General features: G+C 41.6%; 2 protein-coding genes across 2 annotated transcripts; both read left to right on the top strand.

The window, feature by feature from the left end:
* The first annotated feature begins 1,816 nt into the window (after nt 1-1,816).
* Nucleotides 1,817-10,479, top strand: tmtops3a (teleost multiple tissue opsin 3a). The gene is made up of 4 exons (XM_069670031.1): nt 1,817-2,204; nt 3,025-3,353; nt 9,353-9,586; nt 10,005-10,479. The coding sequence occupies exons 1-4, from the start codon at nt 1,817-1,819 to the stop codon at nt 10,227-10,229; spliced, it is 1,176 nt and encodes a 391-aa protein (XP_069526132.1). The 3' UTR covers nt 10,230-10,479.
* A 2,419-nt stretch (nt 10,480-12,898) lies between these two features.
* cd40lg (CD40 ligand) lies at nt 12,899-15,495 on the top strand. The gene is made up of 4 exons (XM_069670381.1): nt 12,899-13,143; nt 13,639-13,666; nt 13,775-13,906; nt 14,266-15,495. Exons 1-4 carry the CDS (start codon nt 12,943-12,945, stop codon nt 14,643-14,645), a joined length of 741 nt encoding a protein of 246 aa, XP_069526482.1. The 5' UTR covers nt 12,899-12,942; the 3' UTR covers nt 14,646-15,495.
* The last annotated feature ends 671 nt before the right edge of the window (nt 15,496-16,166 follow it).

A 16,166-nucleotide genomic window follows, 5' to 3' on the forward strand; every position in this document is an offset into this window, starting at 1 on the left:
TGATTCTGCTGCACGTGACCTCGTGTAGCGGAGTTGCAGTTGAAAAAAGCTGCCTGTGGTAATTCGGCATGAAGGGGAGTGGATCTAGGGCGGGCAGTGAAATTTTGGCACAGCTATAAACGGAACGGCTCTCAGCTACGACTCGGTTCCCGTCGTTCGCACCAAAGAGCTGCTCAAAAGAATCGGATCGTTCGCGAACGTCACAACACTGGTCCAGTATTTTGCCATTGATATCCATCATGTTGAAAAAAATGAATTATTACATTATTATATTTATTACAGAAATTATTATTGGTCTTCGCTGCAGAATTTACTTTCTCTTCTCAGTTCAAATTTTCATTTTTTCTAGCTTTCTAGTCTTAGTGATTGCAAGGACACAGCACATGTTATAGTTACATTGTAGGAGCAAATACCAATGAATGTTTTGAAAAATTAAAAACAATACAGTGCAAAGGGTGAACTGGAACAAAACCCTTTAGTCTTCCAACTCAAGATCTTTGTAAAAGCAGGCTATGCTTTGGTGGACACATTTTATAACAATTTGCCTCATAGGGCTCAGAAGTGATGTTAAAAAAGGAGACAGAACAAGGTGCAAAAGGAGCTGCAGCAGCTATGGATTGGAAAGGCCTTTTCTGATAGCTCTTTTCAGATACAGGATGAAGATCTGCAGCAGGTATAGGGATAAGAAAAACAGACAATCTGTAGTCCTCCAGGAGGCAAACGGGATTTCAGCATCCATGCAGACTTGAAACCATAATCCTTCCTCCCCCCTTGTTTCAATCATAATCAGACTGATCTGAAGCCAATACAGGGAGAGAGGGGGGATTGGTTCTGCAGTAATGATTACCTATTGAGCTTTCAACAAGTCAATGAGGCTGATTCCAGAGCAAGAAGAGGGGGCATTAGGTGTTCATGGATTCTGTCTGTGGGTTCCAGCTGACAGCACTGACCAAAGTAATTGAGATTAACAGAGATCCCTCCAGCGATGGATTCATCACATAGCTACGTCAGTCTCTCCAATCATATATCGACTGTAATCGATACAAATCGAACGGTTGTGGTGGCAACCACTCCTCAGTATTATGCAAACATACACTCAGAATGTGTACACAGGAATAAAGAAAAAGTCATTGTCAGATAATAACATATCATTTAATCAGGTAGAAAATATCTTTCAATTTAAACAACTACCTACCTAACAGAACTACCCTGATGTGAAACTGCTTGGTGGCTTACTTGGAGCTCAGTTGAACCAGCTGTCTGCAGCTACACACAGAATCAGTCAGAAAGTAGAGATGAATATAAAAATGCAAAGCTCCGCAAAATTCATGCAACAAAAGTTCTGGAGTGGAGCACCCTGATTCATTCTCCCATGTGTGTCTCCAGTGTCAAATCTGGACTCCAGTTTGGACAGTCACCTACTGTGGCCGAATCCCATGGAAGTTAATATAAGTATGCAAATTAGATTCAAATGAGCTCATTACAATGTATTCAAAGTCATTGCTTTTGCAGCTGGAAAGCAGTGATGCTGAGAGATTGGCTGTATTTACAAAGACATATGTGATCAAAATGACTCATTATAACAAATACATGGAGCAGAGATGATAAAGACAAGAAGTGGGTGGAGGAATAACCATACATTAAAGGGTGCAGGTGTGAAGACGTGCACAGGGATCACTCAACACTCTCCTCACACTCCTAATGATTGGGTTATATTGGCCCTTACAGCGCGTGGAGCTGATTGTGGAATTGTGCAGGATTTTGTCCTTCCCACTGTGCTTTTACAGCTCCTCTGCAGCCCTCTCCTCTCACTGCTATGGTCCTCCACACGCGCGGTTGTAATATCAGCACCACAGACAGCTCTCTCTCCAGCTCCAGCCTCAGCACCGACGGCACCCTGCGGGACTCCCCGGCGCCTCAAGCCCCCCCAGGCGGGCTGAGCCGGAGCGGACACACGGTGGTGGCGGTATGCCTCGGCTTTATTTTAGTGGCGGGAATCCTCAGCAACGTCCTCGCTCTCCTAGTCTTCGCAAAGTTTCGCTCCCTCTGGACGCCCATCAATCTCATTCTGTTGAACATCAGTCTGAGCGACATCCTCGTGTGCGTTTTCGGGACTCCCTTCAGTTTCGCTGCGAGTCTGCAGGGAAGATGGCTCATGGGAGAGTACGGCTGCAAGTGGTACGGCTTCGCCAATTCCCTCTTTGGTGAGTTGCGTGTGTACACGAGAACTTGTTGTCTGTTGACGCTTGTTTAAGTTTTTAGGATTCATATGGGCGTACGTGAATGTCTGAACCATGGTATTTAATGGCTAGTTGAGACATTTCATCTGGAAACCACAAATCTTAACCTGATTGTGGCGCTATACGTGGAAGGTCAGGGGGTCACCAAAGTAATTAACTATGTGGGAGACATAATTGTCTGTACAAAATGTCATGTCAATCCATTCTGCCAGGATCAGCAGTGTTGGATAGACTGACATTACAACCCATAGAGCCTGCTTCTCTGGAAAGAAATATGTTTTCTTCTTTTCTTTATATCTTGGCCTTGGAGTGTTTTCTTCTCAGTACTAGACGAGACAATTGCATGTAAACTGCAGTGAAATGCTGTCGGTTAGCTGCTCTTCAGCGAGGTCCTGTTAGTTGTGTCTACTTCTTGCACGGATTTTTACTGTACATGAAGTGCCTTCTTGTCTTTGATCTGTTTGGACTGACAGCAGGAATGAGGCACATAACATGAATCTCACATAGCCTATAGCATCAAGTATGAACTGTTTAAAACACGCTCTCTATCCACTTATTTTTGTTTGAATCTATTCCATACCTTTACATGTTTCGTTTGGCAGTGAACAAAGTGTTACCAGAAAGCAGGTTTGGTTGGACAAACTCAACCATGTTTTATTGGGGCAAGCAGTGGGTTTTATTTTAATTTCCACAAGGGATCCTTGTTTAATAAAAAAGTGATCGAATTGCGTTTTGATAACGATAATGATTCACTTCTCTGTCTTCTCCTCTCTTGCCCTTAAAGGAATTGTGTCCCTGGTGTCCCTGTCGGTCCTCTCCTATGAGCGTTACACCACCGTGCTGCGCTGCTCGAAGGTTGACGCCTCAGACTTCAGGAAGTCCTGGCTCTGTGTGGGAGGCTCCTGGGTCTACTCCCTCCTCTGGACCTTGCCTCCCCTCCTGGGCTGGAGCAGCTACGGACTCGAGGGATCCGGAACCACATGTTCCGTCCAGTGGCACCTCCGTTCACCCGCCAGCATCTCGTATGTGTTGTGTCTCTTCATCTTCTGTCTGCTGCTGCCCCTCCTGCTCATGATTTACTCCTATGGAAGAATCCTGGTGGCAATCAGAAGGGTGAGTTCATGATAATCTGTTACCCTCTTAACACAGACATGTTGTTTTTAACACACTGATGAGTCGAATGTGTCTGACATGTAGGACTAATAAATATCAGATATTGTTTACGTCGAATAGTGAAAACCATTTAAAGTGATAATCTCAAAGATTTTCATTTAAATAAATGTCTTTAAGCTCCTATCATCGAATGAGGTAACACAATGCTGATTGAGCCAATGGCCCACTGCATTTGCAGCATATGGTACTATTACAGACGGGGTGTTTGTGGCGACTTTCACAAAAAAAATCACATGCGGCGCCCAGTTAGTGACACGTTTTCCATCAGCCAGCAGTGGTTGGTCTGCCAGAGAGGGTAGGCAGAGCTAAGTGGCTGCTTTTCCGGTCTCTGCAAATGTAGCCAGTAAACAGTAATCTACTATGGCTGAACAAACAAAGAAAAGATCCAACTTCAAAAATAAGTGAAAATCCAAATTTTTTTATTAATCTTTACGTCACTTAATGTGTTTATTAGAGCTCCTGTGAGGAACTTTCTGTTTGTGTTGATTTTGGCGCCCCCTGTGGACAAAGCTGTACTTCTTATCTCTTTGCTGATTTTATCCTGCACATGCTTAAGTAGTGTTTTAAACCAAATCTCATCCTGCTTTCTTTAACAGTCACATGTATCACTCACTTTAAATGTTTGTCCTGGAAACAAAGGCAGCATGCAGTTAATCGCTTCGTCTGACACCTACCCCCCGCCAGAGGTTTCAAGTGTCAAAAGTCACTATATAGAAATAATCGATCTTGTCGCTGATGGTCTGGTTTGCTTATGTAGCTCATATAGAGTAATAAGAATTAACTTCACTCTGCTGCAGTGAAAAACTCACAGGAGGTTTAAAGGGCTTTCTTTAAGTGACAATCTCAAAGATTTCAATTTTTATCCCTTGGGCGCCACCTAATGGTGATATGTGGTAATAGCTGGAGGCTGCTTCCCAATTTAATCAGGCATCTGTGGTTGACTCCCTTTGTCATGGTCCTAACTCTTGATATTCCTCACTGACGGTCGCTTTACTTTTTAGCCTGTTTGCTTCATCTGAGCATCGAATTTGTTTCTTTTTCTTTGGATTTTCACTTATTGTTGAAGTTGTATCTGTAGTCATCAGAGACCGGAAAAGGAGCCGCTTAGCTCCGCCTACCCTCTCTGGCAGACCAACCACTGCTGGGTGATGGAAGACGCGTCACTAACTGGGTGCTGCTTGTGATTTTTTCCACAAATGTCACCACAGCCACTTAACAGACATTTATTTACATGAAAATCTTTAAGGTTACTACTTCAAATATTTTTTCCAACATGATGTTTTTTAAGGGGTACAAATTAAAATTAAAATAGTGTAATCAGCCAACACAAGATGAAAACAGGTATTACATTCAAGAAAACACATACAGCTCTGGAAAATAATAAGAGACCACTCAAAATGTTCCTTAAATCAGCATCTCTGTGTTCATGTCATGGCCGGCCCAATCCAGATCTGAACCCCATGAAAACCTCTTGAAAGTGATCAAGACGAAGATGGATGGTCACGAGCCATCGGACAAGCTGAGCGGCTTGAATTTATGTGTCAAGAGTGGCCTAACGTCACCCAACAGCAATTCGAAGGACTGGTGGAGAGCAGGCACGCATGAAAGCTGTAATTAAAAACCAGGTTATTCCACCAAATATTGATTGAGTTAAAACATTAGTATTTTTTTTTCTTTGCATTATTCAAGGTCTGAAAAACATCTTTTGTTATCTTAACCAGTCGTTATTTTCTGCAAATAAATGAGAATATTTGATTTGGAAGTACGGAGAAAATGTTAACAATAAAACTAAAGTTCATTTAACACAAACACAAACCTATAAATAGTAGAACCAGTGAAAAACAGATGCACTGGTGTCTTAATTTTTTTCCAGAGCTGTAAAATGCTCAATTTCGGTAAAGGCCTGTTGCCTATTTAGGGTTTTGTATTTATTTCTCAATCAAAACAGCAAACAGGACAATCCTTTCAGAAGCTCTGTAATCCAACCTGAACTGCGGTGTCTTTTTGGAGACTTTGTGAAATAAAGTGAAATAAATCCTCGCTTGAAGGGATGGCGACAGGTGACGACGGTAGCACTTCCTGCAGCTGCAGCTTTTGTCACCCAGAGAGCAAAACTTTGTGGTGTAGTTTTGTGCAGTTGTCCTTGAGGTAACAACCGAGTAAAATCCGTTAGTGTTCAGTTACAAATTAAGTTATAAGAGATTGAGACCATGTTGGTCTGACAAAGAAATAAACCCTAAACCATGACCCTCATTCTTGTGTCGATTGCTGGTGAGCTTAAATTTCCCACCAAAACCTTTGCAAAGTTAGAACTTGGAAACATTAAAAACAGTCTGAAATACATCTGATTCAGTCCTCCTGTGTTTAGAGTTTAAAAAGAAATGTAGTTGAAGTCAGGGTATCACGTCATGTGATGCGAAGCCAGGGTTGCCAGGTCCGCGGTTTCCAGCGGAGTTGGGCTACTTTTGAAGAGGCCGTAAAGCAGACCGTTCCCGTTGTGCCGTTCCAATTAGCGATCCTATCCCTTTCAGAAGCTCTGTAATCCAGCCTGAACTGCGGTGTTTTGTTTTTTTCTCCCACAATTTTTTCCCCCATTTGCCAGAGTTTCAAGATTGCCGGTCCCAGCCTATAGGGCGGGCAGTGAAATTTGGGTACAACTATAAAAAGAACGGCTCTCACCTACGACTCGGTTCTCGTATTCGCACCGAAGAGCCGTTCAAAAGAATCGGATCGTTTGTGAACGTCACAACACTATAGGACAAGTTGAAGTTATTTACTTGTATATGTCATTTGTATTAAATATGGCTGGACACATTGTATTCCTGACATTACATTCAGGAACAATCCCCTCACTGTAAACAACACAAACAAAGGCTCAGTATAAAACACATACACTGCATGCATAGAGCTGTAATTATCTCAGGATGCTGCCTTCCACCGTGTCCATCTGCTCAGTGATGAAGCCTGCTTAAGTGAGCTCTTGAGATGCCAAGGGCTTCCCTGGACACAAGATCATATCTCAGAGGTTGAGAACTGTCAGACTCCCTCTTGTGTTTGGAAGGTAATTTCAAGGAGCATCAAACCAGATAATCCCTGAAACCAGCTCTGTTTTTAAACACACTCGATTATTTCCTCCAGCGGCAGAAGATATTAAGGGCAGTGCTTCAGGGGAGTATGAGGGGCACTGGATGTGTTTTTGAGGGCAACGACCCCATCTTAGTTTCCTGTGAGTCATCCCTGCCTCGGTGGGGCTTACATAAACCTTCCAGTCACTCAAATAATTGACAATTAAGGACTCCCGATCAGTGTTGGCTCCCTTAATGCACTTTGTACTTACAACTCCTATCCATGAATCACATAGAAGGTATTTTTAGACATGGAAGCCACCCGTTACTATTGGATACCTGCTTTTATATAAGCTTCCATTTCATTTTTTTTTTTTACACCATGCACCCGAGGGAGTCGTAGCGGAGAAGGGCTTTGCAGACCTGATTACCGTACCGGTGAGTAAGGGCTCTGCCGTGTGCACTCGTCGCCCTCCAGCCGCGAGCCCTGCCCATAGGCTTCTCTTAGAAACCCAGCAATCAGCCTGTCGAGCCCTCTGCTGGCGTCCCTAGGGTGGCTCAGACTGACACGGCAGAGGGAGAAATGACATTTATGTAAACAGCATCAGTGTGGCTCAAGCTTCTGCATGTCAGCTCTCCATCCATGTTGCTGCCTATGAAGCTTCTTCTACAAACTCACACACTTTAGAGGTTTACTCTTCTATAATTGTTTATTGACAAAGGGCATGTTTCTGACTAAAATATACAATTTTATTCTGAAAATAGAGTCTTTTATTTAAAATAAAATGATTGTACTGTAATTATTTCTCATTCAGAAACTCATTCATGCAGAAACCCCTGCTCATTGAATGTTGTCAGCAGGGTTGCCAGGTCTGCGTGACAAAACCAATGACTGTATATATAGATGGACGACGCGTCTCCATCTGCTCTCATTGTACGGAATATATGCCAAAATAGCCCCCGTGATAGGCGCTGCCATCTTGTGATGGTGACGTCACTTGGAGCCAGAGTCTGCGCAGTAGAGATCGGTGGGTGGAGTCACCGTAGCCACTTCCATTAACCACAACACACACTTATACTGCATATTTAACAGCAGAACAGCTTTGTGTTGGTCAGAAGTTAATGTTCACAGGTATGAAACTTCAATGACTGTAGTGATTGTTTTTGTTACGGCTCCTCTCGCCGTTTCTCCTCCACTCTGCTAATCAGGAACAGATCGGCTGCAGGAGCCGTATGTTAACAGAGCTGTCAATCATCCTTTTGACAGCATTAAATAACTAATTAAAAATAAACTTGTTAGAAAAAACACTTGGACATAAATCAGCATGATAACAACTTACTATTATGACAGAAACCATGTTTGAGAAACATTTATTTGATGTGTAATTTGATTTTATAGTTTGACTCATGTCCCATCTGTTAACATGGAGGAGGCGGGCTTTATGACCTATACTGCAGCCAGTCAGCAGGGGTCGATAGAGAGGGTTTGGCTTCACTTTTAAGGAGCTGTCATGTCATCCATCTTTTTATACAGTCTATGGACAAAACCAGCCCAATACTAGAACTCAAAATATACCCCTGCCAAACCATATGCCATACATATATATACATACCATATACACTGCTTTTAAAGTCCAATCCTCATGAGTGACTAAACTCAGACGGTCATAGAGGTGGGTGAGAGGAGGATGCTGTAAAAACTGGCATCCATCATGGACAACTCCTCTCACCCCCTGCAATCTCAGTGATAACAAAAAGCGTTCATATCATCCCCAGCCACACGTCCCATCCATTCATTCCGTTTTCAAATTTCCAGTCGTGTATTTTTTCCCGTATTTTGCCCACTTACAGGCAACCCTGGTTGTCAGGAAAGTTGTAGCATTACAGGGATCGAGTTGACAGAGCAACAGAGTTTATGACCTCATACAAACTGTAAGTGAGCGTGTAAGACGTGAGGTAATTTGACAGCCTTTCCACTGCTCTTTTATTTATAGAGCACCATGATGAGCAACACAGTGGTAATTACACAACACGGTGAGCACAGGGGGAAGTCATCAATGACAGCAATCTCTGAGGATACTGCTGGATCCACATGGCTTATGAAATATTGTTTACGAGCTAATTTTAGTCCACAGCTAGATTCATTGAGTACACCAGGAGGGACCATTGGGACGGACATGATGAGGCATGTGTAGTGGACGGGTAGTTTTTTTCTTGTCCAGAGGAGTCCTCTGTGGCTCTGAGGGGAGTTTTTTTTAAGTGTGCGTTTGCAGATTTGTCTGGTTCCCAGGCAACAATTTGTCCAAACAGGGCACCAGTGTGACAGACTGCCATTTACTAAAAAGTCAGGACACCTCGGCCTTTCTTGCTTTGATTTTGATGATTGTTTTTAAATCTGTCTTTTTTGAATGTGTGTCACATTTTCTGGGGCGTGACTGTAGCCCATTTCACATTAACCTGTGTGGAAGATTTCTGTTTACATGGTGTTTGTGTAACTACGCAGCTGCACTTAAAAGCTTTTAAAATAGTGGCATAAGAAGGTCCAAATTTAACACGGACGTTCAAGAAGTCTTGAGTAGCCGGTCTGTTTGGGCTTTTAAACCGATTATAACTAGAATTTTAGGCTCCATGTAAACCCAGCTAATGTGGGGAGAGAGAGAAGTATCAGCGTGCATTGCTGTGTCTTTTACGGTATTACCACTGGATGGCACCAGAGGGAGCTGTTGTTGCGCTTAACCCATCTACAGATATTGGGTTTCTGTAATCAATCAAAGAACAAAGTGAGGTAATGGATGCATCGAAACAATCCTACAGACATCAGGTAATATGTCAAATTGATTCAGGTCTAACTTCCTCTCTTCTCCATGTCTCCAGGTGGGTAAAATCAATCTTCTGTCAGCTCAGCGCAGAGAGCAGCACATATTGGTGATGGTGTTGTCCATGGTGTCCTGCTTCATGCTGTGCTGGATGCCCTACGGCGTCATGGCGCTGATAGCCACCTTCGGTAGGACCGGACTGGTCACTCCCATGGCGAGCGTGGTGCCCTCCGTGCTGGCCAAGTTCAGCACTGTGGTCAACCCCGTCATCTACGTGTTCTTCAACAACCAGGTGAGCGTTTAGGCTGACCAGTAATCACTCTTATGTTGGATTTAATGTTATGTTGGTTGAAGCACACGTACTGTGTTTCATCCACAGAGGAGAACTCAATGTCAGTCTGTGACACTGAGGAGCAGCTCAGTCTCAGTATTTTTCTGTCCCTCTCAGTGTCTCTTCAGCAACACTTCCTTGGTGCTACATGCAGCACACTTCATGGCAGATAGCTCCTGTTTGTGGCCATAAGAGCTCTCCCTCCCCCACAGCTGTAAATGGGTCAGATGATGTTTGGCCTTGTTAGTCAGGCAGATTGTAGAGCTACACAAAGAATGTTTTCTAATGCAGTTTCAATCAAGTTAACCCTAGTTTTATTTTGATTTGTGTCCTTTGACCTGAAATACATGCTTGTCTTGTCTTTTGTGCTTCCAAACAGTTTTACAGATGCTTTGTGGCCTTATTGAAGTGCAGCGGTGAGCCGGAGTCAGTTCAAGGAGAGGAGCAGCCGACTCCGAGGACACAGTTCTCTGGTTTGTGCCCTGTTCAGAGACAACCTTCCCTCAGCTCTTCAAAACCTCAGATCCTCTGCAGCCCCACAAGAGCTGCTCTCTGCAGCCAGCACAATGGCCGCCACACTCTGGTTGTCCACTACACTCCCTAACAGCTTTTAACTTTTCGATAAGACATGACCTAGACTATGAAATGTAATGTTTTTTATTTTTAGATTTAATCCAAACGACACATTTTCCTTATTACCCTTCTATCTCACTCTGCTGTTGGTTTTATGATACAGATTAATGTCACCTTCCATTTGACTGTTCACTCAGTGCCAAGTAGTCCAGCCTCTTACTTCACTTGGTCATGGCTGACCTTCAGTATATGCAAATGACAAAGTAAAGCAGGTCTCAAGTTTCCTGAGAGACTCTATGAATGTACATCCAGATGCACATAACACCTACAACTCAGTGAATGTCTTTTATGGTTTAAATAAAATTAATCAGCTGGACCAGAAACGCTATTATAAAGGTGTTTTGGATTTTTAAGCATCAACCTGTGTTCTGAGTCTTGATTTTTCACAATAAACAACAACAACAAACAGGAGCGCTGAACAGTATAGCATAGTGATTAGTGTAATGTAATATTGTGTTATATGCTGAAGGAAGAAGAAGGAACAATAATTTAACATAAAAAGATATTGATGCAACAATTACAAGAATGTAACTTTATATTATTAATAAAATGATCCCATATTGTCTGACATCACTGGCAAACATTAGACAATAGAGAACTTATTATTGGGATCTATTTTTTATATCAACATTTAGTTTATTCAGAGCATTAGTAAATGTGAATACTGTATACATTAGATCAACAGGTGAGAATATTTGTAACCACTAGGTGAGACTATGAGCTGCTGAAGAGTGTGTCTTTGTGCTATTAGATGAACCTCTGTAGTCTTAGTGTGTTCACTACCACAGCATGCTGATATTTTAAGGAAATATTTTTTTTATTTACAGAAAGAAAGAATCTTCTGTGGATCAGATATAAAGCTTTTATGCAAATGCATGAATGTTTAATACATCAATTCAATACTAAGTTTACTGTGTACACTGTACAGACTATTACACACGTTTAGAAGGTGTGTGTTCACAATGCAGTACCTAAAAATAACTGGGTCAAAGCTGCTGTGAGGAACTTTCAGTTTGTGTTGATTTTGACGTCCCCCGTGGACAAAGCCGTACCTCTTATCTCTTTGCTGATTTTGTCCTGTACATGCTTAAAGTGTTTTAAACAAAAAATCTCTTCCTGCTTTCTTTAACCGTCATATGTATCACTCACTCACCATCCAGTCGAGGCAGACGGCTGTTCAACATGAGTCTGGTTCTGCTCGAGGTTTCTGCCTGTTAAAAGGAAGTTTTTCTGCCAATGTGCCGAATGTTGCTCAGTGCTACTGGTGATTCATGTTGGGCCTCTCTTTAAATACGGTATAGACCTGCTCTTTTTGTAAAGTGTCTCGAGATAACTTTGGTTGGAACTTTGGCGCTATACAAACAAAATGTGAAAATGAAAACGAAGGCAGCGTGCAGTTAATCGCTTCGTCTGACACCTACCCCTCACCAGCAGTTTCAGTCGGTCATATTGATTAATCAGAATTCATTTCAGTCTGTTCATAACCATCGAAATACTCCTCACAGGAGCTTTAACTTGAACAAATAAGTGTTATTTTTTACACAACTAATATGGTTATTACCCAAATTAAGAATTGGCTGTTCCAAAAAAAATAAATTGATGTATTGTTTGTTTTATATAATAATGTGGATATTATTCAATATTCAAAACTGCAGAGGACACATTAAAAATCGGTCACAAATAAGTGACATATAAGACATAATAATAAAGTTCACTGCTATGGTATCTTTAAGTTTAGCATAACAGTAATATAAGGAAAATCACTAATCCATCCATCCACTGGCACAAGCACTGACCCGTTTCTGTGCAGAACAGACCAACAACAACTTTTTATGCAACCTTATTCTTGCAAAAACAGTCCCATGACAACAGCAGAGCTGCATCCACTTCGTTGCATTCTGCTCTTCTGCAGCTTTCTTTGACCTTCTGTGGGAATATGCCACATAACAAATGTTTCATACTAGCCCAACCAGGGTTTGTGGGTACGGTAAAAAATTGATCTCATTTCAGGAGAACGTGGCACCACAACAAGCAGAGTGTTCACACTCTGTGGTAGACTGAAGACCTCTGCGTGTGTCTTGTAAACCTTTTTAAGTTGAATTGCATTCATGCTATATTACACTGGAATTTGTTCCAGCTTACTGAGCCATCATAATGATATTTTATTTTGGTAAAGTTGTGGTATATATGTGTTACTTCCTGCTTCTGGTATGAGTCTTTAAATGGCTTCTAATTGAAGAGTTGCTGCAGGCGTGGTCATATGCGTTGACCAGCTCCAACAGCATGAAATCTGTAAGGACACCATCGAACAATCACTACATTGGCTTTTGGGCAGCTCTGATGCAACCTACACAAAACACAAAGTTCCTGCATGCTAAAATGTATGTGAAATATTTTTCCTTGACATAAAAAATTGAAGAATTACCACATCGACATAGAAATACTAAATAAAATAAGGCTCAATAGTAACACAGAGGAAACAGGAAGATGCAAAGAGGTATCTGAAGACATGTGCATGTTCTTGCTAAAGGTCACATCTCAGATCACAGAAATACATGTTGAAGATGTCAAAGCTTCCAGGAAGTAACGAGAGTAAAACTCAGCTACTTGAGAGAGCAGTTGTCAGAAGTGCATGGGGTGTCAAGGACCTCGGGCCTCTCTAGGTTTCACCACTCCTCCCTGCCATGATCAACACTTACCACACAAGCGCGGCTCCACCGCCGGTGCCTCCACGCCACGACGGGTCCCATCCAGTCCTCTTCCCGGCTCCTCTTCCATCACGGGGCCACAGCAAGTCCCTCATCCAGTTTTTGGTCGGCGTGGTGCTGCTGCATTTATTTCTGTCGATTGGAGGATTCATCTATCTGTCCCACATTGGCAAAATGGTAAAACTTCTCTTATAAATAAGATTTTTTTTACAATGCAGTCAAGATGATAATTTGTGCCATTAGCTGTGCACTTACAATGTAATCTTCCAAATAACTACAGGCTGGGTTTAACACTGTGAATTTACTTTATAAAAGCGATGCCTTAAAGACTGAAAATGCTGAAAAAAAACTGAAAAGATTATTTTTCTGATTCATTGCCAAATTGGTTTGCTATTATTTAAAATAACATGAGAAAGATCAGTTTAAATCGTTTACACATTTTTTTTCTGTGCAATAAGAGCCAGTCAGTCAGTCAGTCAGGCCAAAGTAGCACAGGAAATGCTCTTGTACAAGCAGGTGAGGTGTGATATTCACAGCGCACTGCGTTGCTGCAAGATGAGAAAGTTGTGAACACAGTTACAAAGATATTTCATTGTTACCTTTCTTTATAATTATCATAGACAAACTAAATATTGTACGTGTTCCTGATGTTCGCTTTTTTCATTCTTACAGGAAAAACTTTCCCCACCTGAAGGAAAAGGTACAACTTTTTCATTTTTTGTTTTTAATACAAGTAATTTTATACTTTAACTTTGATACACAAATATAATTTGAATGTCTCTGACCAGATATTCGTTCTCTTCTCCAGTGTCCTCGCTTTTATCTGAGATGCAGAAAGACCTTTCATCTGAAAAGCAGAGAGCGCTTTCATCAGAAAAGTCCTACAGAGCCTTGGCAAGCATGGTAGTTGATCAGAAATCACGCACCAAAACATCTACAGGTAAGAAAAAATCAAAACTCATACTTTGGATTTAAAAAATGCAGCAATCAGTAGCCATAAATCCATTTATAACTTCAGACTTGGAATATTCTTAACATTGTTACAGCAGCCAAGATGGTGCCGTGGACGGCAGCCTCGGTATCCTTTGCACTCTTCATCATTGCACTTTTGTCTCTCGTGGCTTGTACATAAAAGTTTTTTATCTAATGTTTAATGTTGGCTTGTAGTTTCTAGTTTAATATTTAATGTTTAATGCTTGTATATAGAGAGCGAAGTTGAGCCGGAGTCAGATTCCTTGTATGTGTATGTACCTGGCCAATAAAGCTGATTCTGATGAACTTCTCCCTTATCCTCTCCAGCGGGTTATCTCCAGTGGGACACAGAGCACTCGGTTTTAAGGAACATCAGCTCCTTCTACAAGAGCTGGCTGACGATCGAAAAGTCTGGGAACTACTTTCTCTACTCCAAGGTGACCTTCTCGAAGGGCGACTCTGAGCGCCCGCTGTCCAGCAGGGTCATGCTGAGGAAGAGTAAGACAGCAATGGAGAAGGTTGCAATGCAGGCCTACTGCAGCCTGGACAGCCACAAGGGGTCTGTGTCGATCCCCAGACTGTGCACGGCATCGCAGGGGGAGGTGGTCGCACTGGAGGAAGGAAACCAGCTCAGTGTCCGGGTACAAGACCTCTCACTGGTGGACTACGATGAGGGAGCCACAGCCTTTGGGATGTACCAGCTGTAGGACTCGTCTTTGAGCACAAGCATGGACCTAAAGGAAAGAGAGGGAAAGCTACGGAGGCCTCTCCTAAACAGACTGGAGCGATAATCAAACTAAAGATTTCTTTGCTTTTTCTTACTCAAATATAATTTATTAAATGAGATATAATTGTGTATTATGTTGTCCTATTTCGAGAATGTAAATAGTTGTTCCGTATTTATTATTGTACACGTTTTGCGGCTGTTAAATGAAACTTTAATATTTAACCTAAACTATTGGTCCTCCCCTCCTCAGTTTGTCTTGTATCTTCCCCATTTTGAGAGGTAGTCGTAAGTTAGGGAGATAAACACATTGTACTTAAACATAAACATATGTATGAAAATTCTAAATACAACAAATGTTAAAAGACCACGCGTACTCTTCTGACAAACCACAACGGATCGTCCTGGGTTACAGAGAAATCAAACTTTCAAACTACTTGCTATATAGCACACTGCGTCTACATTCAAGCTCAGTCTGTGCCACTTTGGTTAAACATTTCTAGGACATAGGAAACCACAGAGCAAAAGATGTATTTTCTCATGATGCTTATAAAAAACAGAACCACAAAGATGAAGATCACTACTCAAGACGTGTAGCTACGCTCAGTAACGACGATACTTTCAATATTGTTCGCGGTTATACAAGATTTGTGTGAAATTCAATGTCAATGTCCAATTATCAACTTTCTATTTATAAATCTTGTGCATGTTTTATTATTACTGACATTTATTTTAGTACCTGCAGATTATTCATTGTTCCTTCCTTTAGCAGCCACTGGTTCTCATTAGTTTTTAACTGTATATAAATCAGTCATCCAACTCTTAAAACTTCAGATTGTGTGATCCATCTTCTTTATTGTCTTGTGGTGATTCACTTTAAATGCAGATGGATTTTATATTATAGGCACTACCTAAAAATAATATAATGCAATTTACAAATTACTGTAGAGAACATTCAGTTAATTATCAAATATACAGAATTTAATACTGTAACGGCTCTAAAAAAGCAGAAACATCTGAAACAGTGGAAATATAGTAATGAGTAATGTCAAGTTCTTTTTATGAAATGTTACCGCAATGCACAGATCACTGTGACCCTAATGTAGTTTTTTTTTTAACAAACTGTATCCTACTGAAACCATCAGGTCTGAGAATCTACAGTAGCGCCGAGCTGCTGAGTAATATTAAAAAGTATTTAGTGAGTAGGATACAAAACGTCCCCCTCAAACAAAAATGCAAAACGCAGCACAGTTTAAAGTTAGCACATGGAAAGTGTGAATCTCTATGGAGGTGTGATTTGATGCAGAGGCAGCGCTCTCTCACAGGATGTCATCTAGTCAATCCTTCCATCCTGTAAAGGTTGTCGTGCCACCAAAACTTAACCCACAAATTCCTGAACCGCACACGAGCTGAATGCTGCGTGGAACAGCCTGCCTTGGTGGATTTTCCGGTTTGAATGAGGAAACAGGCAGTTTTACTGCTGTGTGGTTTTCCATTTCTTTGC

Source organism: Semicossyphus pulcher, unplaced genomic scaffold (assembly GCF_022749685.1).
Source record: "Semicossyphus pulcher isolate SPU_LCO1_2020_fin unplaced genomic scaffold, fSemPul1.0.p SCAF_2, whole genome shotgun sequence".
Classification (NCBI taxonomy): Eukaryota; Metazoa; Chordata; class Actinopteri; order Labriformes; family Labridae; genus Semicossyphus; species Semicossyphus pulcher.

Coding starts and splice junctions, on each gene's coding strand:
- tmtops3a (XM_069670031.1), top strand. CDS start 1,817: ATGGTCCTCCACACGCGCGGTTGTAATATCAGCACCACAGACAGCTCT. Junction 2,205..3,024: donor CTTCGCCAATTCCCTCTTTG/GTGAGTTGCGTG, acceptor TTGCCCTTAAAG/GAATTGTGTCCCTGGTGTCC. Junction 9,587..10,004: donor ACGTGTTCTTCAACAACCAG/GTGAGCGTTTAG, acceptor GCTTCCAAACAG/TTTTACAGATGCTTTGTGGC.
- cd40lg (XM_069670381.1), top strand. CDS start 12,943: ATGATCAACACTTACCACACAAGCGCGGCTCCACCGCCGGTGCCTCCA. Junction 13,667..13,774: donor TTCCCCACCTGAAGGAAAAG/GTACAACTTTTT, acceptor TCTCTTCTCCAG/TGTCCTCGCTTTTATCTGAG. Junction 13,907..14,265: donor ACGCACCAAAACATCTACAG/GTAAGAAAAAAT, acceptor TATCCTCTCCAG/CGGGTTATCTCCAGTGGGAC.